At 37.2% G+C, this 27,542-nt stretch overlaps 1 protein-coding gene across 1 annotated transcript in view; it reads right to left on the reverse strand.

The window, feature by feature from the left end:
- Positions 1-5,111: 5,111 nt before the first annotated feature.
- LOC139720310 (uncharacterized) overlaps positions 5,112-27,542 on the reverse strand; it is a 30,679-nt gene continuing 8,248 nt past the window's right edge. Inside the window, exons 4-9 of the mRNA XM_071631672.1 lie at positions 19,222-19,446; positions 18,346-18,432; positions 16,635-16,901; positions 13,694-13,900; positions 8,133-8,211; positions 5,112-5,898 (exon numbers count right to left, since the gene is read on the reverse strand). Of these exons, the coding sequence (XP_071487773.1) occupies positions 5,112-5,898; positions 8,133-8,211; positions 13,694-13,900; positions 16,635-16,901; positions 18,346-18,432; positions 19,222-19,446 (1,652 nt within the window). The remainder of the gene's footprint in view (positions 5,899-8,132; positions 8,212-13,693; positions 13,901-16,634; positions 16,902-18,345; positions 18,433-19,221; positions 19,447-27,542) is intronic.

Here is a 27,542-nt window from a genome sequence, read left to right on the forward strand (position 1 = left end):
TACAGTCCCTTTAAACTGAACACTGCACACTGCAAGGCATGTGTCATTTTTGTTTAAAAAGCTGAAATCTGACTCAATGAAGTATTTCGTATACCTGTTGATGAAATAGTCGAAAGAGCTCAAACTATAAAGTCCGAAAATGAGAGAAATTCACAGGACAGTGAACAGCTTCATGATTACTATTCAAAATATTGTACATCAATTCTGTTGTTAAATAGTCAAAATGGTCATGATACAAGTATTCTAATAGGGTAATTATCGTAAAAAATAGGCTGATTATTCTTGTGTGTGTGCGTACTTGGGTGTGTGTGTGTCTGTGCGTGTGTGCGTGTGTGTGTGTGGGGGGGGGGATTGTGTTATAAATGAACACAAAATTTGTTTGATTTTGTTCACTTTCCAGGATTGTTGCTCGAAGAAACTTAGAATAAGATACTGGAAAAGTGTGGTTCTATTTTCCCGTGCTACCCGTACTTTCGTTTGTGTTTGTTTGTTTGTTTGTTTTTTGTTTGTTTTGTTTGTTTTTTTTTTCAAATCTGGCAAGAAAATGAATGAAAAAGGGGAGGGGATCATCGATCTTCACTATCTTATACATTGGCAGTGTATTACGGATGTAATTACTGATTGCGGACATACATTTTATCGTGTAAACCAAGTTTCTTTCACGTCAACCTTTGAGGTAAAAATAAGTCAAATGTTACAAAGATTGCAAATTGTATTGTGTATAATTCGAATGTTTTAAGTGTCCAATTGAAAAAAAACACCATAATGAACTCATATGCGTTTTACATTATGTCCAGGCGCTTCTTCCCCCCCCCCCCCTTTTTTTTTTACCACAGAATGCTTTATTTCTAGCAAAAGGTAGTATGGAATATCATTTTGGAGCACTTTGCGTGCGTGCGTGCGTGCGTGCAGAGTGTGTGTGTGAGTGTAACAGCCTGTGTTGATTTTCTTTCGGAGAACCTACTCCTACAAGCATTTGCTTCTATGTAGGTTCCCTCCACACGCAATTTTATTTATCCGTTATGAATGTACCCTTTAGAATAATTTCAATTGATTTTATGCTATGTTAATGCTTTGTGTATATACTGAACTTATAACTTATAATTTTTATGTCACTTTACATTGTCATTGATGGATGTTGTAAACACAACACTGTATGATTTGTGTTGAAACCTAATAAATGAAATGAAATGAAATGAAATTCTGGCCCACAGACTGTGCGGCGTGACTCTGTCTCCGGTGACAACACTCTCCTGTCTTCTCTTACAATTACCACATTACTCTCTCTCCTCCTCCAAGTCTTTCCCCTCTCTCTCTCCCTAAGGTGGAACCTGTCAGAGAATTCCACATAACGTGGGGCTCAGCATCACGAGGTGACTGGCGATGACGTCAAAGGTCACTTAATGTCCCCCTGCGGGTGAGATGGTCACACAGCTGGGATCAACCTGTTACAGTAATACGACCTTTTGTTAGCCATAATACCAGGGCCCTGTTTTATGAAGAGTTACATAGTTGATTTCTATCATAAGTCTATGGCAGCCTGTGTGGTAAAAAAAAAATACAGTCTATTATATCTTTTGATAAAACGGTGCCTAGAGACATTTTTTTTTTCACTCTTGTTTTTTGTCTTTCTTGAAAGTGGGTAAATAGGAGGTTAAAGGACAAGTTCACCTTCATAAACATAAGGATTGAGAAAATGCAACAATATTAGTAGAACACATCAGTGAAAGTTTGAGGAAAATTGGACAATCGATGCAAAAGTTATGAATTTTTTTTAATTTTTGTGTTGGAACCGCAGGATGAGGAGACTACTACAGCTTGTGAGTCATATGCGTACAACAGTATAAAGAAAATATAAAAGAAAATTCAACATATTTTCACTTTTTTCTCATAATAAAAGAGCAATTGACTTGCCTCTTTCTAAGGGCAGGGGGAATAATATTACCCATAACATGTATCGGTAACGAGTCAGGGGATGTGTACTTTTTTCAAAAGATGGAATTTTGTGAAATTCTCTTTATATTTTCCTTATATTGTTGTACGCACGTGACATCTAAGTTATTCATACACTGCAGTAGTCTTCTCATCCAGCGGGTACTGCACAAAAACTTCAAAAAATCATAACTTTTGAACGGATTGTCTGATTTTCCTCAAACTTTCAATGATGTGTTCTACTAATATTGCTACATTCTCTCAATCCTTATGTTTATGAAGGTGAACTTGTCCTTTAATTTCTAATGTTATGACTATACAGTGTATATCGATTCCTCATAAACAAGCAACGTCGTAATATCCGTCTATCAAACATCGAGGCTTGTGCATCATGACTTGAAGTTTGCAATAAAGAGAGCAGTACCGACATAGGCAGATTGGTCGCTTTCAGAGAAATTGCATTAGCGCATTATATTTCTCAAGCTGAATAAAGTTGGACAAGTCATACTCGTTTCATGATCTAACAACAGAAAGCATCAGGGTTCTGATATATTCAGCATTCTTATCTTTTAATAAAAAAATAACGACTGCAGTGTCATTTCAGGCCACTACTCCTTTAATGATATTATTATTTAAATAGCACCATTCATTTATTGGCTTTTGGTTTTTTTTTTTTCTCTTTCTCTTCAGATAGTCCTGGGATATCATGTCAATTTCATTTTATAGCCTAGCATCTAAATGGTCCTTCAATTTTTGTTATTTTTCACCGAGTTCACTACTCTTATTCAAAATGGGCTTTCGTTTTCGACTAATCTCTTTATAAACGATAGTTGTTTTTTTCTTCTCTCCGAAAGAGCAGCAATTTTAGTACATCTTAGAAGACGACAGTTTCTTCTCTTCTCTCTGAGAGAGAGAAGACTCATATTAAGAGAGGAGACCCATACTAAGGAAGAAGCTTCCGATAAATTTATCTTCTGATATCAGTATTATCAAACATACACATCATCGCCATCATCATCATCATCATCACCATCACTTCATTTTATTCACATGTATTTTATGTTTGACTATTGTAATGTTTGTAATTGATTTTAGATATGAAAGCCTTGACAATGATGACAATCATGGCGATTAAAACATCATAGTATTGTTGGAACTAAATTGATCATTGCCATTATTAGCACTGTTGATATTTCTACGTTTTACGCACACAGTGTCATATCACTCTCTTCACAAATAAACAAAAATGACCGTTCATTACTTTCACCACGTTAAGTCTCATCACGATTAACAGTAACCTGATAATTACTGCATTGAATAATGCATTGAAGTTTGATAGAAATGTATTTATCTTCAAATATGGATAATGCAGCAAGGTGACTTTGACATGATATACAATAATATTTACATTTTTACCATGATCGAAAATATACAATAATATGTAGACAAATAAAGATAACAAGTATTTAAAAATAATAAGTCTTTTTGTAAAGACATGTTTGCTTCTGACATGGCGTGTTTTGTGCAAGATCGTTGTCTTGCTGTCCAATGACCAAATATATACACATTGCTATTCCTGTAACAAAATATATAATATGACTTCTGATTCATCTTAGCCTTCGTGTGTTTACAAATATGATATTAGCGACATGTATAAAGTTATTACCCATTATAGGATAGATTGCTAAAATACATTTACATTTCTGTTAAATTGCATGATGGCGAAATGTATTTGCTTTATTTGGCATTAGTATGAAAGATACAATGATACATATTGCGTATTATATTTTCTTATAAAACAAATTAATATTTGATATACATGGAATTTCATCTCCTACCGGCAAACACATAAGGCCCGACTATAATGCTTCATACACACACATGTACCTCTTTGAATGGACGACGCTGCAGCGAACATAATGAAAAACATGTTGACAAGCACAACATGCTCTATCATGCCATGTGCCGAAGAGACAGCAACATTACCAACCATCACAAATATCACATATGAGAAATATTGGATTACAAATGTTCATAACTCTGATGAATTGAAAACGAAAATGACACCCCTAAGAGACAGCCCCGTAATGATTACATAGTCTCTGAAGACAAACTTGCTACGAAAACGCAGCAGAGAAAAGTAACAATGCAAGTGATGTCATTGAATATTCAACAAGCACTGCATCGTATTGAACCGAACTTAAACACCGCAATAAAACAACAACAAACAAACAAACAAACAACATAAAACACCCTCCTAATTTTTGCTTGTCTATTTCTCCTTCGGAGAAAGCATCTGCCAATATAGCGTGTTTCGATTTTCGGTCAGACTATCAAGATTTAATAGATAAAAGATATGCAAGTACTCCTTTCCAAAAATTGCTTTTGATTTTCTTTAATGGTCCAGAGTGCCTCCGAGTCGTCTATTGTTGAAATTATTATAACCAAGTGAAGAGCGTAATTTCATACATTGTTAAAAAGTCTACTCCCTTTTCCCTCTAAGATATAAATACTCCAGGTTGGGCACTCCTGAAAAGTAGGGGGATGGTTGCTATTATAACGAAGTTCACAAAGGACTTGGTGTGCAGTCGATGACATTCGAAGTTGTATTGTCAAGTACGCACATGTTCAGCAAGTGTGAGTATTTCAGAATATATAATCCAGCTCACATGTAACTGTGTAAACTTTTTGATGTATTTTGAGCATTTTGATAGAATTAAGAGCTCTCACTTCCAAAACTTGTAGATAAAAAGTCCGGGCAATCAAGTCATTAAAATTGTTTTGAAATAAACAATGAAAAATATTCCGTCGCCATGCACAATCGAAAATATTCATCATCCATCCGTTTTAATCACTAACTTTGATGATTCAGAAAATGACTTAAGGTAAGTGTCGAGCGATCTTCGCAAATTCTGGACGGAAACTGAAAATGTTCACAGGCATTGTCATTCCTTACACTCTTAGTAGACCACTGATAGACACAATGACTTTTAAAAATATTATCTAAACAAGTAAGAAACAGGAGAAAAAAATAACACTAGCATTGACGATGTGCATGGCGTCCTAACGAATTTTTTGCAGACACAAAGAGGTATATAGTAAAACCGTAGTTGAATTCTGGAGGAAGAACGTTTGTCACAGTTTTCTTTTGAGGCAGCAGCATTTGCGCACTAGATACACTAAAGTGCCTTGAGGATTCTGTCTGGTTTTACTGTAGAATCGTGAGGTTGGTAGAGAACATTGTCGACCATGATATCATTTGGTTCCTGGCAATCATTGTCGCCTCGACTGTCGGCAGGTACGTAGAGCTCGTTTTCTACCATCGTTAAACTCCCCTCCCTGTCGTCCAAATCTGTGTCCATCGTCATCGTACCTACGCCACTGTCACGTGCGTCAACCTCGGCGTAGTCCGCCGTACTGTAAAGAGGATCGCCATCGACGTGGAGTGTGACTTCCATGTTCGGCTCCGGCTCGTAGATGTGCTCGCCGGAGCTGCTCGTTCCTTCTAGTGACGGCTCGTCGTACAGATAGTTCTCTGCTGCGTTGGACGCTGTAAAGTCCCCTCCCACTTCGTAGATGAATCCGTCGTCGTGTATGATCGACTCAAACGCCGGCGAGGACGGATTGTAGAGCTCGTTGACGACCATAATGGAGGAGTTCCTGTTCTCGTCCTCCATCACCAGCCGACCGTTCGGCACCTTTTGCGAAGGCGAGTTCAGGAGGATGGCGTCGTCGCCGTCAACGTTGACATCGACGTCGTGGAACTCGTCGTAGTCGGCGTAGAGGTGCTCGGAGAGACCGCCGGGGGTAGAAGCCCGACGGATTGGTGAGGAGTGAAAACTGACCCTGCCCTGGCTCGCCGACTCGTAGGTGTGCGGCTCGGCTTCAAGTTGTTCTTTCTCGAGGTGCATGGGACTCCAGGACGTGCGAAAGTGCATTGGCTTCCGATCTCCATACTTTACAGGCCTGGGGGTGGAATCATTTCGAATGAAAATCAAAGTATGTGGTTTACCGGTATGAGCATGTAAAAGTTTCTGATAGCATGACTGCTTCAAGAAGCGATTTAACAAGAAGGGATATTGGAATATTAAATTAATGATACATTATGACAACATAAGGAAACAACTCAATGTTGCATAACTTACTTCCCGCGAATTAAAATTCATACTGCTGTGGTAAGCATTTATTTACTTTTTTAATGAGGTTTATGAAGATAAGTGTTAATGAAATATAGATAGAAAAATAACAAATGACCTTTACGGATCTTATTGAGTAGGCCCTATAAAAATTCCGCGCACGACTTTCGTCTATTTGTGCGTTTTACCTATATACATATGTCCGTATGTTGTGTTGTAATGAAAATCATTCATAAGCTTTGTATCTGTCGTATCATAGTAAAAAAAAAAAAAAAATCCTTTCGTGACGATACCCTTCAATATTGTACTTACGTTAAAATGTTCTTTTTTCTATTCATATTTGTCTTTATGAATGGAGGTGTCATATATTGACGCATGAGACTTCAAGAATGGTAACATGATGGAACATGAAACATGAAACATTGGGAGTAAGATATAAGACACAGAACATGAGACATTAAACATAAGACTTGAGATAATTGAAATATGGGCCGAGACACGAGCTAGAAATGAGACAGGACGCATGGGACATCAAACATGGATTTTTTAGAAACGAGGTTTGAGATAGGAATGACGAGTCGTGAGAGATGAGACAGAGACTGAGGAGAGACGAGATGAAAGGCATGAGATACGAGACGCGAGATATAAGAAGTGGGATATGAAGTATGGAACTATAAACATGAGATGCAAGACACTGGACACGAGCTAGAAATGAAGCAGGAGGCAGAAGAGTCGTGAGGCATGAGACTGAGATATAAGATAAGAGACACGAAGTATGAAAAATGAGATGGGAGGCATGAGTCCTGAGAAAAGCACAAACTAGAAATGAGACAGGGAACATGAGACGAGAGAGCTGAGACATAAATAAGAGGCATGAGAAAGAAGATGGAGGTGAGACATGATGAGACTTGAGTTATGAGACATGAGACACGGACTAGGAATTAAATTGGAAGTATGAGTCGTGATACATGAGACTTAAGGGTTACGAGATATGAGAGACGAGCCGTGAGATATGATGAGACTTGAGTTTACAAGACATGAATCGTGAGACATGAGACACGAGACGTGAGGTATGATGAGACCTGAGTTACAAGACGTGAGTCGTGAGACATGAGACACGAGCCGTGAGATATGATGAGACTTGAGTATACAAGACATGAATCGTGAGACATGAGTGAGACACGAGACGTGAGATATGAGACACGAGACGTGAGATATGATGAGATTTGAGTTACAAGACATGAGTCGTGAGATATGAGACACGAGACGTGAGATATGATGAGACTTGAGTTACAAGACATGAGCAAGGACTAGAAATGAGACAGGAAACACGGGTCGTGAGACAAAGGTTACGAGACTCGATATATGAAAATGAGATAAGGAGCATGAGTCCTGAGACGTGAGACCTGAGACGTGAGCATGGCGAGGCATGAGACACGAGACTCAAGGTATGAGCAACAAAATAGGAGGCATAAGTCCTGAGACGTGAGACATGAAATGTGAGACACGGAACACACGGTGTGAGAAATGAGATTAGAGATGAGTCGTGAGACATGAGACATGAGACATGAGACATGAGACGTGAGACATGATGAGACCTGAGTTATGAAACATGAGACACGCACTAGAACTGAGGTAGGAAGTATGGGTCGTGAGACGCAAGATACGAGAAACGGGGTGTGAAAATGAGACAAGAATCATGAGTTCTGAGACATGAGAAGGGAGCATGGCAAGGCTTGAGACACGAGACTCGAGGTATGTGAAATGAGATTGGGAGGCTGAGCTGTGAGTTGTGAGACAAAAGACTTGAGATACGAGCTAGAAATGAGACAGAGTGGCACAGGAAATTCTTACGAGACGAGACACGACGAGAAACGAAGTATGAGAAATGAGATAGAAAGTATGAGACATTAGACACGAGACATGAGACGTGAGACACGAGTATGAGACATGAGACATGAGACAAGAATGATGAAAATATTGAAACATGAGATATCAGACTTTAAGAGACACTGAATGAGGGCAAAAAGTCTTCATGATGGGAAAAGTGGAAAATCAAGTCACCTCTTTCTGCAATGAAAGAAAACCAGGGTCATGACAGCGGCCACGAGTAGAAGACCAGCGAGTGTCCCCAGAATGATGCCTGTTGAAAGAACAGTACACATGAACACGTTATATTATATTCAAGACAAGCCAAAAAGACTGTAATACCAAGACCGATAGAGGGCGGACTGCGTTTCGCGAACTCTGACGACATGGTGGCTTCTAGCCTGATCTAATGGATTTTATTTTTATCATATCGGAAACCGACCACTTCGACGTGTCAATTCAGCGGATATTTATGTATTTCAGGAATATGCACATAGTTTATTCATTGTATAGAATTATTGAAAGATTGCTATGTGAAATGCAGCATGACGGGTTGTAGCTGCTGTTTAATAGAACAATGATTACATTCTCTGCGACTGTATCACAGCCACATAATAAGTATTGTGAACAGCGCCAACTACCGTCATTAAAACATCAGGATCAGTATGGAGGAGATTGTCTATTGTCCTACTGTGTTTAAAAATAGCTGTATTGATATCATAGATACATGTACACTTGATAGAAGGATGTTTTCACATCTATTCTCATGAAACGAGCAATGACTCCACAGCACCGGCAGTGCATTTGAAAATGAACAATGATCATTGACAACATCGTGCGATTGTAGGCCACATTAGAGGAATAATACTATGAACACTAATACATGTCTACTGATTGTCCAACATAATCATAGTTACTGTACTATTGTCCAAAATATGTGGTTCAGTTCAACATTCATTATAAATAAATGATGTTGGATAATGGAATGAAAAAAAATAATAACAACAACACAAACTAAATTCTCATGTTCACATGACCGAAATGCAAAAATACAACAGCGATTGTAATGGTGATTTTTCCCTATTGGAATTTTGTATTATCATGCCAGAGTAATTGAGCACATGGCCGCGCAATAACGCATTAGTTAGAGCTGTAGCAGAAGCCTGTCACATTGTAATTATATGTTTAGTGTTCATTTAGTCTTGTTATGCATAATACAATGTGTAAGTGTATTATTCATTTGACTCATGTATACCAGTTATCATTCTCTTTCCCAACCTTCCCCTCCCCCAGCCTCTCTCTTGCTCAACAAACATGCAAACAAACAAATAAACGAACATACAGACAAACAAGGAACAAACAATCGATGACTATTTATCTTACCTATGTGAATAGATCCGCCTGGAGCTCTTAGTATGGATGTTGTTTCTAAAAAAAATGAAACATTAAAGAAAATCATTTAATGACTTTAACAATGACTCAAGCAGATATTCAAGAGAGTATTCTTCTTCGGGCGGGATGATACAAGTAGGTTTTACGGTTTCGATGTTCCTTTTATCTTAGTATATTCGATACACGATTGCAGTAAAGATTGAAACACGTGTAAGATTCTCTGATAATAATGGCGACTTTTACGATGGGATTGCGAGAGGATTAAAGACGAGATTAAGACATTGTATTGTGTTAATTAGGATTTATATTCATGGATTAGATGCAGCATATTACAGAGAAGTATATTTACCGAGCATTATTGAAACTGCTGCTGTTTTAATAAGCTCTTTCTTACAAGAGAATGTACGATAGAAATGGGCAAAAATGGTCAAAATGTGGACTTCTCGACACGTGTAAAACATGACTCCTGTATACTTAGAAATGACTTCCATTATTTCATCAATGGTTTGTTAATCAATGTGTATTCGCAGAAATGGACCATAATCAAAAGCACTGTATATTCTCCATTTGTACAGATTTCTATATGCAAACCAACGTCTTGTCGGATTGTATTCGTAAGTCCCTACTATTTGAATGACAATGCTGCCTCTCAAACCTTCCTTGTTTTCGATTCGATGCGACGCTTCATTGTATTCGACAATGTCACATCCTATTCCTATAGGGCAGTGTGAGACGACGCAATAACTGTTTAAGCACGACGAGTCATGATTGATATTCTTGCTATTCCAATTGTTTAATTGATTGATGGGATAATCATTACGTTGACAAGCAGTTACTTATAACAACAAAATAGAATGTGGAAAGTACACTTAACCATTAATTAAGCAATGGGATAAGTATTAGTGTATGTTAGATTCTTTTCTTCTTTTTTTTTTTATTTGCCTCAAGAATCAAAGTCGAAGACAATATTACTATGGTTTGTATTCAGGATTTACCCCGGATGTTAGTATCATGATATAGAAGTCATTTTGCATAATTGGGACAGCCAATTTGTTTCATGAGAGTAGAAAAAAAATAATCCTCTCATCAACCAAAACAGGAGAAAGACATGAATGACTCATGGCAAGATTCTCCACGTAAGTTATGTTGTTGATGTGGTGATTTTTTTTTTCTGGTATAACTGTTTTCTTCTCCAGGCCAAGGCTTTTGTTTGATTGAAAACTGCAGCTTGTTAGTGCTGCATGGGTAAATCAATCACTGCTATAACTTATAAAAGAGCTTGTTAAGTCATGTAAGTAAGTAATGATCTTATGATGTACATAGTGTGCATATTGATTAGTGCGCGAAATTGTTGGCGAAATGATAATGGCAGGGACAAATTTCAGCTCACTCCGTTGACCATGACATAACGTTATGAATTGCATATAATGAAGTGCGAAATTCAGCGCAGGAAGGATTCAAGGTCAAGGACAATCTTTAAGATAAGTGAACAAATAAACAAACAGACACAATAACAAAAAGAACAAAACAAAACGGCACCCCAGTTGGGACAGCTGGAGACTTTTACTATTCCCATCCACCCATTATGATGTATGCATATTAGAAAAAATAACGTTGCAAACATAAGAATGGAATGGTAATGTAAGGAATGGTAATGTAACAAATGGTAATATATTACGTGAAAACGCAATGTGACAGTCATACTGTGCAAAAATCTATGGGGGATGAAGATTCCATGCGAACGACGGGAGGGTTGCCTATCTTATCCCACCCCCGCAAGAACACGTTATTCCCACCTTTACCCTTTGTATGCAGACAACGTTTCATTTGCACCATGGTTTCCACTGCAAGAAGGTTACATGCTAACTTACAACTGATAGTGCATTATAAGTATACCATTCACCATGTGCTGAGAAGATGTGTTATAAAAATGTGTTAGAAGTGATCTGTATTGGAGATAAGGTGGACCGGGCTGGCGTATGTATAATTCTATGTGTTACGTGAACATTACAGGGCCATATTCTTGTAATGTACAGTGTTTAGTATGATACTGTTATTGATGTATTAAATCTGCGCTATAATATGTGTGCTCAATTCAAATCCGTTATACTAGTAGGCCGATTACAAACAAATTTCGTGGGGAAACGTGTATTACCTGTCGTCAATTCTTCAACATAAGCTGACGTAGAAATATTTGAAGCTATCCTCACAGAAGAAATTAAAAGGAAATAAACATAGCAAGAGGGGAGTGAACAAAACGCTAGAAGCAAAATCAAAAACAAAAAGAAATATACTGTAATAATAGCAAGCACGACAAAATTAAGTACAATCTTATACCGTACTCTCTAAAAAAGATAGAGTGAAAATGTTCACTCTTGAAGGAGTGAATAACAGAAAAGAGTGAATTTAGAATGAAATTGGAGTGAATTTTGAGTGAAAATGTTCATTTTTAATCGTTTTCGAGTGACCTCAGGGATCACTCCAAAATTTTCGAGTGATCCCTGAGGTCACTCCAAAATGAGTGAAAATGAACATTTTCACTCAAAATTCATTCCAATTTCACTCTAAATTCCATCTTTTTTTGTATTCACTCTTTCAAGAGTGAATATTTTCACTCGTGTTTTTTTTTAGAGAGTAAGTTTTAGTTGCGTGAGTAGGCTATATTAGAAATCATATTTTTGTTCATTTTTAAAAATTCTTAACCCAAGTTGGGAAAATAAACGAAATTAAATGAAATACATTAAATTCAGACGAACAAAGTGATATCTGATTTACCCAAAAAAAAAAAAGACTTAAAATAAGAAAGTTCAAAGTTTAACGCGATTATGCCATTAACTCACTCCTCTCCAATTGATTTGTAAACAAAAGTATCTTTGAAAATCATTTCTTTTTTTTAACCGATGTGATTTGGCAACTGCAACTTCTGAAACTTCGCTGCATTGTAGGTTATAACACGACTTCAATGATTTGACGCGACCTGACAGGTACATATTTTTTCCCCGACATTTACTTCATACGAAATAAAAAGTAAAATCTAGCGAAGAATTTTGAGTCATTCAATGGGAGTTTAGAGGGGTGAAGATAACGCAACCTCTGCCGATTTGTGTATGTGATTGCGACTAACGTCGCTTATTTGTTAAACATGAGATATTTAAATGCAACATTTTTTGATATTGTTATCATATTACGTCTGAATTTGAACAAAAAAACAAACAGACATGCTGTCCCTTTCTAATTTTACTCTGTTTAATAAATCCGTCCCTAATATGGACCCCCCCCCCCCCCGCCCCTCCCAAAATGGCTGTTGAATGTGCACAGGACGACTAGCAAGTCCGGGGCGTGGTCAGGTATAAACCGTCACAATATCCAGGTAAAGGTCACAATCACAGGGGCTATTACATGTCATTGATACCCCCTGCTAGACGAAACTGTAGAAGGGCGAAATAATACGGACTGAATCAGTTTGGTGACATTGGTTTATCTATTCGCCTATTGATATCGAATAAACATATATTTCGCTCGATTTCACATTTATGTGTTTGTCTAGAAGCTCGAAATTTCTTCCCTTTGTTCATGCATTGTCATTTCACATGATAACTCTTCGAACAATGACTCTCGAACAATTTTTCACGCCCGTTAAATGTTGTCCAGAAGTAGCACCTCTTTGTGCAGACAGTTATGTTGACAATTAAAGGGACACTAAATTATGCCAGCACTGTTTCTAGCACGTTTATTATTATATTTGAAAGGGTATGTATCTGATTAGAATGTTCAGTGGGATTTCTGTAGTTAACAACTCCTTAGTTCGGTCATAGCATTTTAGGAAATGGCATCACGAGTTCATTTTGGGTTTGTGGGTTGATAACCGGCTATGTTCTCAAATAGTTTTGCTGAAATTAAATGTCATGGTAACAGCGGAAATGTTTAGAACCTCGTGTTCTTTGATTATAGACTTTACTGGCTTACTGTTTTGGAATTATTGAACACTCGCAATTTGATACGCAGCTGATGGTATGGTGTCCATTTTCCCCCGTTTTGTTTGTTTGTTTGTTTGTTTGTTTGTTTGTTTTGGGGGGATTACATATCATTCAAGATATCATAATAATTATTAAGTAGACAGACAGATTGCTCAATAGACTATGAGAGTAGAAATATGCCACAGACATTATAGGTACACACATGCCCGCTCAAACATGAATGACGCAACGTCTCTTGTAACTCATGTTCACTATATGAGTGATCGGTTGACAGATAATGTACAAGCTAATCATCGCCTAACGTTCGTTTTTTTACCCTCCTAGACATTAATCATTTGACAGATCAACTGTGCACGTTTGTGTCTCTACGAAGGATTGAACACGTACCTCTGCACTTTGGTGGAGGTACATCCCACCTGTAGGTGGTGGTGTCGGTTTCACTGCTGACGCACTGTGCCTTCTTGGCCCCAGCCAGTTCATATCCGTCGCGACAGCCAAAGTTGACTGTAGTTCCAAAACGGCTCACCCGGGTGTCTACGGTTCCGTTCGCTGGGGGGCTGAGGCGGTCGCAGAAGCCGTCAGTCGTGCTGAAAACTAGGTCGGTGAGATAGCAAGACATTAAGAAAAGGTTGTTCCGATAAAAAAGGCCTAAAATGTCAGAACAGCTTCTCTTACTCTTCCCCCCCCCCCCTCATATGTACACTCTTCAAGCTGTTCTCGCGGTTCTAAGAATTCTTAATTCTACTCAGTAATCTCATGAACATTTTTTTAGTGTAGTTATGTTAAATATGGTCCCTTTCATCCGTCTACGGGAATATGAATTCTAATATAAGTAGTATGATGTAAAATAAGAGAATCTTCAGGTTTGAGTTTCTTCAGTTTGTCTCCCTCTACAAATGAAAATTTGTTACGATCGCAACTGCTTAACACATTTCCATTTGTAGAGGGAGACAAACTGAAGAAACTCAAACCTGAGCCTTCACCCCTCTGAATAATATCTTTCTTTCATTTAAGAGAATCTTGTTTGGATGTTTCTTTTTTGTTTCTATTTTTTTTTGGGGGGGGGGGTGGGGGGCGGGGGAGGGGAGAGGGGTGGATCCAAGTGATGTGCAGAAAAACGGCATAAAACTATACTGTATTATGAAATATATGACTCGTAATAAGAAATTTGTTGGCCAATGTATCTGTGTATTATATAAAAAATTCACTTTTCTAGAATTATGAAAGAGCAATGGACCAACCGCTTTCAGAAAGCAGGAAGAATAATTGCTACCCTTAACATATGTCAATATCAAGTTGATGGAATTTGTAATTTTCATGAAAAATGGATTTTTGCAGAATTTTCTTTATATTTTCTTGGTATTGTTGTCCACTCATACGTCATAACCTCTAGTAGTCTCCTCATCCAGCAGTTCCAACATCAAAACTTTAAAAATTCATAACTTTTGCATCGATTGTCCGATTTTCCTCAAACTTTCACTGATGTGTTCTACTAATGCTGCTGCTTTCACTCAATCCACATTGCTCTTGGGGTTTACCTTCCCTTTAAGAGTTTCGGTGTGTTTGGCTTCACACACATTTGTGGAATGACAGCCTTGTTAAGCGTTACAAGTACAGCTGTACAAGAAAACTATTACTCATAGATACTGAGGCAGTTTGTGTTAAAAATCAGGTCCCATTGTTTAGGATCCTGGCCGGATAAGCGCGGATGACAGTACAAGGTACTAAGAGTGCGTCTTGAAGCAACTGTTTTTTGTTTCGTCACAACTGTTCTAACAATTCCGGAGCTCGGAGTTAAAGGCTGAGTCGCAGGATAACTAGTTACTCTACGACGATCAATGTCACGGCCTCTCCAATGCATATAATGATATTAATGGAAAGAGAAAAAGATAGACAAATATATTTTCATATACGTATAATTATTGTTTTATTATGGCTAATAACATTATGAGAAAAAAAGACATTAAGGAATAAAAAACAAACCAGAAATTAGGTAGCTTAATATGCACACAGATACCGAGGAATATATACAAAGACATACTGATAGATCGATAAATAGATAAAGATATATGAGTAGATAGATAGATATTCGTTGAATTGTTTTAAACTTGCGTAACGTCTATTCTCGCTTTTTTTAATTGATGTTAGAGAAAATTGGCTACGTGATGCCAATACAGATGATTCGAAAAGAAAAAAAAAGGACAACAACCACAACAACAATAACAACAATAACAACAAGTATGGAACAAGGAAACAATGATATGAAACAAAAGACAAAATATTCATGCAGATTCGTTACAGGTTGACCTTCGCCCACGGTAAAACGGGGCCAAAGATCGCGTGTGTACGTGTCCGTCATTCGTACTTCGACAAACCAAACAAAAACCATAATGATTATATATACCATGTGTCCTTGCTGGGAATTGGAACCGTGACATACGGAAGGGCCACTAAAAGGTGTATTTTCTCTTCCTTTTTTGTGTATTTGTGGGGGTGGGGGAAGGAGGGGTGGGTGATGCAGACATTTTCGTCACTCCGACAACAGTCACTCACTTTGTAAGGTGCGTCTCCCAAAGTTTTACTTTGTTTTCTTTCATTGTTCACTGAATAGAATCGAGTGAAAACACTTTCAGGAAACACATGATATCAAACACAAAGCAGCAATATGCAATGTGAAACACTCACCCTAAAAACGAGCATACGATTTGCGATGCCTTTCCAAAAGTTATATTAGTTTGCCTTGCATACTCTGTCATGATGCCAAATAAACGTCATTTTTTTCATCTTCTTCTCTTTTCTTTTCTTACAACCTGCTTGTCATCACCACGACTTGCCAACTGGGGAGCGCATACCGATAGATGCAGAGAGATTGAGGAATACACGGATTATAACAAAATAGACATAGAGGAACCTAGGCAGAATAAATGACTAAATGCAAAATAAAAAAAGAAAGAAGTAGATGGCAAGATGGATTAAAATAGATAATTACATAGATATACACATTAATTGATAGTCATAGATAGATTAAAAGAAAAGAAACACATAAAAAAGAGAAAACACATAAATATGTAGAAAATAAAAAATGATGAATAGGCCTAGCATAAAAGTGAGATGGATAGAAAATGGACGGATAGATAAATAGATATAGGGTTGATATAGATATAAATAGATAGATAGATAGATAGATAGATAGATAGATAGATAGATAGATAGACATAACCACGATAGATTTACGATCATCCGAACTTTACTCATCAGGAGAGCGGCCAGATGAATATGATTAGGAAGGCGAAGAGATAATCTAATTAAAGCGCTTTAGATAGCTCACCGGAAGAAAAGTTGGCACTTCCACAAATTTGGCGAGGGTTGCCAGGACATGAAGCGTTGCAGTTTTTGTCGGTCAGTCTCCCGAACGAGAAGTCTTCGGGATCGCTGTCACTGCACAGGCATTTGCGCAGAGAAATGGCGGCAAAACGCTTGTCGTCTGCCTGGCACTGGGTGATGCATTCGTCGACGGTCTCCACGGGAACCGTTCTAGGGACGTAGCGGCCTTGAAAGACTTCGCTGTCCGGGACGCATCCCTGGTAACCAGGTTCTAGTGGAGGGATGAGACATCATGAAACTTCGTTCGTCATTGGATGAGAAGCCAGCAGCAACTAGGCAGGATCGTTTTATAACATCATGTTTTATAGAATGTGGACTCTGTCGAGTATATGTGACCCTGCACCTCAAAACAAACATAAAGTCGCCAGACATGAATTTTTAGTTAAGACCATATTCTGAAAGAGCAGACTTTAAGCTTCAAAATGATGTATAATTCGAATCAAATGGACTCTCCTAACCTATCTAAATATTGGAAAGAAAGCACAAACTCAGGAAAAGTGTGAACTGAGAAAAGAGGCACTGAAGTACAATGTCTATTCAAGCGCTTAATCTTTACCAAACCGTGCTGGCTGTGCGATGAATGGGACAAAAAACAGGAAGTAAACCACCAGAGTAACAACAATGAAGGGATTACTAGATTAAAATGAAATTGAGCATGCCTCATTAACACATTCTGTCCATAATTAATGCCAAGTTTCAAAGCAGTAGCCCTATCCTTTCAAAAGTTATTAGAGTTGAAAGTGAAGAGTGTGGACAAGATTTTTCAGAAATGAAAAAGGGATTCTAAAGACACACCTAATCACACTATTCTACCAAAAATGTTCGAGATAAACTGCTAAAAAACACACTTTCCTGCCCATTGTATGATACCAAATTTTAGCATAATGTAAAAGAAGACCCGCTCTTTCAGAAAGTATGAAAAAGTTAAGTTCGGCTAGGTTGACCCATTTCACTTATTTTCAGTCCTCACGCAAAATCAGTGTGTGCGACTTTATGTTCGTTTTGAGGTGCACGGTCACATATAGCCATGGACAGAAGCATTATCTAAACCCTCTCTTTTCGTTGCAATGCAGATTTCATTTCTAGACTTATTGTACATAAAGATACGAAATTTTATTTGAATTTCATTAACATTGTTATCCTTGAAGGCGAAATTCTGATAGTGTTTTCTTTATATTTTGTATACCAAAGTATAGAGTCAAAAAGTCGTATCTTATACTGTATTGTTTGCCTGTTTGTTAAACTTATTACCTATAGTTGCATCGCTATTCTCTAGAACCAAATAACTAAATAATTATGATAAGAAAGAATACATAAACCCACCCACATATGTACACACACACAATTGTGTTCTATGCATAACCAATGCATACAATGACATGTATATCCCCTACGCACACGCATACACGCACGCACGCACACACTGTAGAATAATACCTGAGAAATCGATGGCACATTATACGAGTATCCTAGAAATCCCGTGGAAAGAGTCGCACATAAACATCTTGGTGTTGGCTTATTTCTTACTTTACTAGCATAATTGATGGTGGCAAGGTGAACAGTGAAGGAGAATGAAATGAAATGGGCAAACTTTGGACATTTTCAGAGTCTAAAAGCTCACTACTTATCTCCTGCGATCTTCCCATTGAACTCACCCAGGCAGACGACGCCGGCATCTTTGGAGTGGGGACATTCCGTATACTTGTACTCATTAAAGTAGCACGTTGAAAGCGTTTGCTCGGCTGAAAAAAAAAATAACAAAAAATATATATAATGAAAAAATTGAGGCAAAAAATTATCATTAACCCAATGTATGATGTTAAATGGTCATCAACCTATCGGGGAAATCTATGACTATCATGATTATTATTTTTGTTTATGTAATTCCCAAACCAAGTCAGGACATGGAGCATTCAATACACCTGGGCAAATACCATGATTTTTTTAAAGTGTCTCAAGATAACTTGCGCTCAAAGGCAAAATATTTAGTTCAATTCAAATAATTTCACTTCCATACCAAGTAATACAAAGCAGTATGGCGCGTATATGAGTAGAAAAGTCCACATCGCATAAATTTAAATAATGTAATGATACAGTCATAATAATTTTGTCTTTGATTTTGATTAATGAACAAGTAAGCAGCAAAAATTATATATTTTAACTCAATATGGAAAGAGAATCCCACAAGAGAAGCATAAATTTTGTAGATAATAATATTATTACTCTAGAAAGGAATCTCAAGATAATTCTATTGTCAAGGACTCTACGTAAATCTTGACATAATGACGTCAGACAAACGGACAGAAAGAAATGACTATAACAAGAGCAAGAACAAAAACAAGGACGGAACTAGCAGAAAAAAAAACAACAACAACTAAAGACAAGAATGTCATAAACCAAAAACAAAACAGAAAAAAACCCGGCCTAATTATGTTTTTTTTTTTTCGAAAGATCGCCATGGTTGTAAACTCAATTAAGTCATGTGTTGAATTTTCTTTCTCTCTCTCTCTTTCAATACAACAATTACTTACAGCCTATGCATGACATGTAGCCGTTATAGTGGACAGGTCCAGTGCCTGACCCAAACCGGCTGCTGTTGCCGAATACCATGGCAGCTCCCGGATATCCGGCCTGGCGGCAAACAACCATCGCTATCTGGAGGTCCTTGGAATGTCCGCATAACGTTCCCCACGTGCCATTCATGTTGATTTCGATTCTCCCTTCGTTCGGTTTGCTTCCTCCAACCAAGCGGATATCTGTAGCAGAAAAATGAACAATAAAAATAATAGAACTCTCTCCTTCTCTTCTTTCCCCTTCCATCTCAAAACATCTTACCTATTCCATCTATCTCTCTCTCTCTCTCTCTCTCTCTCTTACTTCCTCACTCAAAATTAACAGTTAACAAAAGAAACAAACATCTCACCGGAAGTTGATGTCCCACGGGCTAGACAAAGCACTGTCAGCCAAACCATGGGCAGAGGCACGGCGAGCCGCCCGAAAGAGAGGTAACGGTAAATCAAGTCCATGGTACTGGGGAAACAAATGTAGTGTGCGTCAAGACTTTAGGAAGAGCAGAATGTGCTGCTAAATCACCATCTTCTTTAACATTTGTGTGTTTTTTTGCAGAACACACGCTATAATTATACAAAAATTATATCAATTAAGCATAACTATTAAAGAAACAAAAAAAAAACTTGATCAACTTGATCAAATTAAGCAGTATCCGCTTCATTTACATAAACTCCCTTACACTTGAAAATAGAGCATTTCCCCAAAATTGCAAGAAACTGAAAAAAAAAAATCCTGTTTAAATTAACCGACCGAAATACATCATTTTTTTAAAACCTATCAACCTTCACCCTGTACAAAACAAAATAACCATGTGCGCATATCATCAAAACAAACAGTATTCCTGCTTAACCCCCTTAACTTGCTCACCATTACTCTACTATTACCTAACTGCAAAGACCTAACCCCCCCCCCCCCCCCACACACACACACACTCAGACTCATTCACAAACAAGAAATATCGCTCACATAATCACAATGAACTGTGTATTATTATCGTTTGCAAGCAACAAACGGAATGCATCTGACAATGTTTCCCTCCCTCCCCCACTTTCAGGGTCATATCCATTTGGTACAATTCTTTTGCTCTACTATTATTCAGTTTGTTGAAAGAGGCACCAAGGACGTAGGAGTCATGGCAAATGATAAACAAAGAAAACGAACTATGTAACGAAGAAGAAGAAGAAAAACAACAACAACAACAACAACAACACACATTTGTAAGAGCGCAATATCTGTACTTCTTAGTATCAAGCTTGTTGTGTGAGGCGCATGTGGATTGCTATTACCCCTAATAAACCCTATCGATAAAGTATCAAACCGGCACATGTGAATAGAAAAAAGATTGACGTTGGTGCATCATTGATCATGATAAAAATTGTCATTTTATCTAACTGTGATCGCACTGAACAAGAGTTATATAGGCTATAGTGTTCTATCTTTTAGTCCGCACAGTCAAAAATGCAAGTTTGAAAACAAAAATGCCAAATTTAGCTCTCGCTGGTTCTCAAATCACCACTGGTCCTTACTTTAATACCTAAACAAACACACCTCACTCTATGTCATAATACTCTACATATAACGTATGATCATCACCGCTATATAAATCTCCACAACACGGATATGGGCATACATGACATGTACACCCGACTTTCGAAAATAAAACAAGGGATAATGTATCAACATACTAATTTGACTTCTTTTTTCTTTTACCAACAACTTATGACTAAAGTTTTCTTTCATAGCTATAATGAATGTGACTTTGAAACGCTAGTATAGTTTTGAATAAGTGTTTGATAGGCTTGTTTTCGTCTGTCTATACTTTTCTAAAGTTATACATGGAAAATGGATTCAATTGTTATTATTGTTCAAACACGATTGTGGATTTCCCCTGATTTTTTTTTTTCATACTGTATTGCATGATAGCTTCAAGTTTATTTAATCTCCTACACATAAACCAAATCGTCTAGGCGCAGATAAAACAAAGAATGCAAATATGTAAGGGATACCAGAAGCACACACCTGAGTAAAATAAACACGAGTGTGTGCATTAGTACAGATGAAATTTGAACAAAATACTGAAAACTAGTATTAGAAAACTAGTTTTCCAACATTTTCCTATACCTACAAATTTTCTGTAAATTTATCCTTTACTTTGTATGATGAAATTTATGCACTGTATTCAATTTTTGTAATATATTTATATGTTTCTGTTGGAAATGAAAAATAAATGAATGAATGAATGAATGAAGGGGAAAAACCATAAAAGATGGAGGGTCCTGCCAGGATTGGAAACCAAAAGTCACTTATCAAGCGAGTGTATAATTTGGCTTGTCTTTCATAAATGTATTGAATTTAATGTTATTTTCTTGTCACTATCTTTGCACGTATTGCATCGTTTGTGTGTGTATGGACGATTGTTAATAATGCAGATTGTGTACGCTGTTATTTCTACTTGATAAAAGTCAAACCTATGCAATAAACTTCAGTTGTCGTTGTTGTTTCTACTGCCCAACAAAGAATATGTTCTGCCTGTTTGTCGATTTAAATTTGGAAGAGTGGATGCGTTCATGTTTGATAAACTTTACCATCATTATAATTCATTATTATGCTACCAATATGAAGATGCAATCTGAAAGGCGTTAAATTCAACTACAGTTTGCACTACCATACTTATTTTGGTCTTCCTTGATATATCGCTCGGTTCAATAGAAAAAAAAAAACAACAACTTTGGTCCCTTTTCCCATGCACAATTACGTATACTATTATGTCCATATGTAAGCACTGCTAGGATTGCTTTATTTGCCGAAATAAGAGTTCAGTCTATGTATGTCATATTTTTGCGTGACAAAGATGACGCAGTGGGGTAAAAGTTGAAAATTTAATATACATCACGCATTTCCCGTCTGCGATTCGCATTTTTTTTCTAACGATTTTAGAAGGGTTCTCCCTACTCATATCCTCCCACACTGTCTTTGCTCCTTCCGTCGCGTCGCAACCGTAGAATTGATTTTGAATGATTGTGAAGAAGCGTTTATAACTGGAACTTGTAGTATTTATCTTAATGTTTATGCTATATCAGTTTTTTGTTTCTTCGTGCTCTGTTTTATACACTGAAACTTTTTGCTGAAACTGAAATAAATGAAACGAAATGAAAATAATAAAGAAGACGCGATATCGGTGCATTGGGGTTTATATACACTCAGACATGAATATGCCCTGAGAAGATTTTTTTTTTCTTTTCAATTTTCATTCTTACCGACTACGGACAGTAGTCAGTTTAAACCATTTTCCCCTTTGTTATACAAAGGAATACGCCAGCGAAACAAGTATGACATCACAATCGGTATCGATGCATTGATCGTATCGATGCTTATCTACAATTTAATATACATTATAATGCAATATCGTATAAACACGTGCTGCGCAAATAATGAAATAATAATACAAAGTCGAGCTGGTACTTACCCCCTTCCGTATCCTAACTGTGCCAACGAATAATTGATAGCTACTGTACCCAAGGACCCCGTTTTGTGAATTATCACACAACAGAAAGTTTAACGGAAACGTTTCAACAACACCTATAGTTTTCAACTGAATAGATACAAGTAATTCTTCCGAGTGGCTCCACAGCCCAATAACCTCGGATTTGGGCTGAATGACGTCACTCGTTGGGTCAACAAACCAATCGAGCGCTACTACCTCCACAAAAGGGCACAATAAAGGACGGGACTACACGTTCGCCCACTTTCAGACAAATGGCATTTGATAACTGCTGAAGCGATTATCGCGTAAAAAAAAAAAAAACACCGTATATAAAATATAGCATGTGTTTATGTGAATCTCAACGGAGGGTTAATCGCACACAACGTGAAGACCAAATCCGATGAGAATAAAATAGCATATGATATATGAGTGTATTTTGTGTTTTGTGTCTCTTACCAGCCAAATTGCATGAGTCATGATAATGATATTCGTCTACTTTTCTTTTGAGTTTTTTTATGTTTTATCTTTCTAATTTCTCGTAATCATGAAAAGAATAAAAAAGAAACTAAAAGTAGGCTATTCTCTGTCTCTGCGTCCATCTATCCCTCTTTCTCTCTCTCTCTCTATCTCTCTCTTTCTCTCTCAAATACACATACACACTCACAGTCACACTCTCTCCTTCTGAATGTAACGTTCACTGATGATTACGAGATTTTAATACACACATTTTGTGTATTAAAACCTGTTTCTCTGAAATTTCTCGCAATCATCTGTGAACTTCATAGTGTTCATTCATAAGTTCGAATATTGCGCAGATCACGTCCTTACAGATAACCTACGACAACCTATGCACCCCCACCCCAAGGGTGGATTGTTCAAGCAGAATTAAAAAAAAAGAAAAGAAAAAGAGGTGAGATATACGCCTCTCTGTGTTCACACAATTTGAATCCTCTCAGTCTAGAATATGACTTCTTAGCACATTTGTTCCAGGCAACTAAAACCAAGCTTGCTGAATCTCTGTTTTCGGTTTATTTTTTTGTTTTGTTTTCTTGCTTGTTTTATGGCTTTTTTGTTTGCCTGTTAGTTTGTTTGTTCGTGTGTTTGTTTGTTTGTTTGTTTGTTTGTTTGAGGGGAAGTATCCAACATAGCAACTGTAATATGCAAACAGGAGATTCCAAACTCTAAAGTCAAAGTTAAACTGCAAACAGTTGGATATTTAATTCTGGAGAGACAGATAGAAATAGAGATGAAGGGGGCAGAAGAGAAAGAGAGCGAGAGAGGGAGATAAGATCAAATGGTGGGGGTGAATATTCTCAATACATTAGTATCCAGCCCGGTTCGTTTCTGAGAGCTAAACTGTAGTAACAACAATAGCAGCTCTACATAGAATTTTACTTTTTCCTCCGCTGTTTATTATTATATTTCGTACAATGTAAGGCCCTACTGTAAATTGTACACTTACACTGTATTCACAATCTTAATCCTCGCCCTCATGTATATGTGAGTGTGTGTGTGTGTGTGTGCGTGTGTGTGTGTGTGTATGTGCGTGCATTTTCTATTTTATGAAACACGTCATCTGTATTATTTCTGTGTCTGCTCAGTTTTCAATTTCGACCGCAGTATTATCGTACTCTCATTTTACGTTGTTTCAACTAATTTTCTTATTCGCGTTATTTCCACAATAACAAAATTCTCGTTGATATAACCCTGAGCATCGGATGACTGTGTAACTTTCGTAGTTGTTGTTCTGTTGTTGTTGGTTTTTTTAGATATGTTTTTTGTAATTGTCTCCTGATGTCATAGAAGCACTGTGAAAGTCTGATAACTGATAATTGATAATGTGGAATCACAACCATTTCTGGAATCACACATCGCAAACACACAAGAGACTGGAAAAACGGAAACGAACGGTAGATAGGCCTACACGATCCCCCTCTCTCCCGCTCTTTCTTCATAATCGGTTGCCAAACAGCGAAACTCTGTGCTTTATGTTCTTGGCAATCGTTCTGAATGGAAATTAAGATGTTACGCATGACTGTCATAACTTCGATTTACGATGTATATAAAACATGTCACAAAAGTTGTTGAAAGTAGTCAAATTACTGACTATTGCCATATTTGCAGAAAAAAAGAAATTGCTGAGGATTGATGAGCTTGTGAAGAAATGCCATACAGAGAATAAATCAAATAAAACCCAGACTTTAATACCGTAAAAAAAGGAGTTCGTTAAGTTTTAACTAAACACTGAAATATTCTCAACACCACTACCGCGCGACTCTCGTAATAGAGAGGGATACGTTTCGAAATAAAACTTCAATGACTTTTGACCTTCTCCTTACCTTTTGACAATCATTCTCTAGTTAGAGAACAGATTCTTCAGACAGAGGGATGTGAGATGGAGAAGGGGTGGAAGATATTGAGGAGAGACAGGAAAGGGGAACCTTTACCAAACCTATGGCAACATCCAATATTAAATGACTTTAGAGTAGGTTGCCCTGATTCCCTATTCAAGTCCGAAACAAAAAGATCTTTAGTGTATTTTGCAGTTTTCTTTTGTACTGTTTTTTATCACGGGTTTGCATAGGATTTTCTTTTTCTTTTTCTTTTTCTTTTTTTAGGTATGGGAACCTATACGTTTCCTTGGGTGATCTCTAGCAATGATCCTGAAGGGAAATGGAACCGTTTTCTATCGGAAAAGTTACTAAATCAATCACGCCGTTTGATCTAATAGTGAGCAACTAAAAATGAAATTGGCAACATCTCCGGGTGCACTCCACAAGAATGTAGGGCCTATACTTGTCGGAAAGGAAAGAGGCTGAGATTGTCTAAATATTCTGGTTAATTTAAGATACTTGCGATATAAATCTGCGGGAAAAATTGTTTTTGAATTGATATGGAGCAATTTCAATCATATTTTCAAGACTGTTCCTTATCACGTGACAGGTAAGGTATTACTGGAAAGGTTTGATTTTCTTCTGCCTAATGATATACATAAAAGTATTTACAAAAGTAGCGTTTAACTCATTTTCTGATCAAACACTTTACTGATTGCATCAGTCTCCTTTTCAAAAGTGTTTTAGGTATTTTTTTTTCGAATGATATTTTTCTAATTTGATTTTACTATCATTAAATTTCATATTTTATTTAGTTAGATAATATATTTTGTCAGATATCTTTCGCCATTTCGATAGTATATTTTGTCAAAATATCTTTCGCCATTTGTTTTTCTGGGTCTAACCATTGTTCCATGTGATGTCTTGCTTCGTTTTGTTTTGCTTTTTTTTCGAACAAAAGTCAACCTCACAGGCAAGTGCCTCTTTTGTAGCGCTGATATTTTCTAGGATAATACACTCCGCCACGTTTCTTTGTCTAAATATATAATTCGCCGTGTCGAAAATAGCTCTGTTCTTAATTACGGTGGAAAGATTCTGACGGGATAGGAGAGAAAAATAATGCTTACTGACGTCATACTTGAAATTTAAAGACATAGCAGTTTGTGGTAACAGCGCGTTAATCCCGAAAGATTGTTTATAGAACACGGCGGTTATTACACGTTACCCACGTGAGAAGGCGTAATATAATTCAAGCAAAGTGGAATCTAAACGCACTTCTATGTTTCAGGCAAAACTACATAAGAGGAAAAACTTGCAAAACCTTGACATTTCTCTTATGTTCGCATGATAAAACAATGTGCAATAGGCAAGTATAATGTAAATAAGCTTAAAGTGCAAGTCTATTATACTCTGCGCATACACGATAATTTAAAACTGAGGGATTACAGAAATCAAACAAAAGTAATGAAGAAGTCTATAAAGTCAAGATCGGAAGTAAGTTATGGGAGACAAGATCTCATGAAAACAGTGACAGTGATGATGTCAACACCTCTCGAGTTTTTCATTTACTGCTGCATCATTTTTCTTTTATTTCATTCGTCTTTGACTAAGTGAGAATGTATTCTTTCCTCACACATCAAATCTCCATGTTGTTTTCATGAATTAAGGCTATGATATCTCTTTATTGTACAAAACATTATATAACATTTATAAGGGGCGTATTACATATTTTTCAACTTTCACAATGTCATAATTTATCTCCAGTATGACGAAACTTGCAGCATGCTATCCTTCCTACATTTTCTTTTCTTTCTTTTTTAATCAAGGTCACCACGACCATGAAGGGTCATTGCACAAACAAACAAACAAACAGACAAACCACACACACACACACACACACACACACACACACACACACACACACACACACACACACACAAGCTCAAAGAAGCTCAAAGAAGTATTAAACAGACGCTAGGAGGTGGTTTCACGTGATGGAGTAAACTTGAGACCAATGATTCGGTAAAGGAGCAGCATAAAGAAAATGAGAAAAACAGGTACATTGTCTTTTTTGTTGGTAATGATGTAGGAGTGTGTATTCTGGGAGTGAGGCATGTTTCCTGGCACTATCCAAGTTCTGCCATGACGAATTTTATGTCACGTGACTTAACATGACTTTAATAAGCTGTAATTGCTCTTTCATTTATATTTTTACATGTATATACAAGAAGAATATTGTTGAACCAGAACGAGCAGCTTTGAGGTTTCCAATTTGGGCATGAACAGAAAAAGGTCCTTAATTTGTACAAACAAGACATATTGGTTTTTAATTGCAATGAGATAAGCAGCTGTGATGTAATGAGTATTCAAGCCATCCTCATAATTGGTGCTTGCCAGCACATTTACCCGACAAATGTAAAAGTGATATTTGGCAACATCAACAGAATAAGATTGTTCATGACAT

Source organism: Diadema antillarum, unplaced genomic scaffold, assembly GCF_040938485.1.
Source record: "Diadema antillarum isolate AM-2024a unplaced genomic scaffold, OU_Dant_1.0 scf00000126, whole genome shotgun sequence".
NCBI classification, from domain to species: Eukaryota; Metazoa; Echinodermata; class Echinoidea; order Diadematoida; family Diadematidae; genus Diadema; species Diadema antillarum.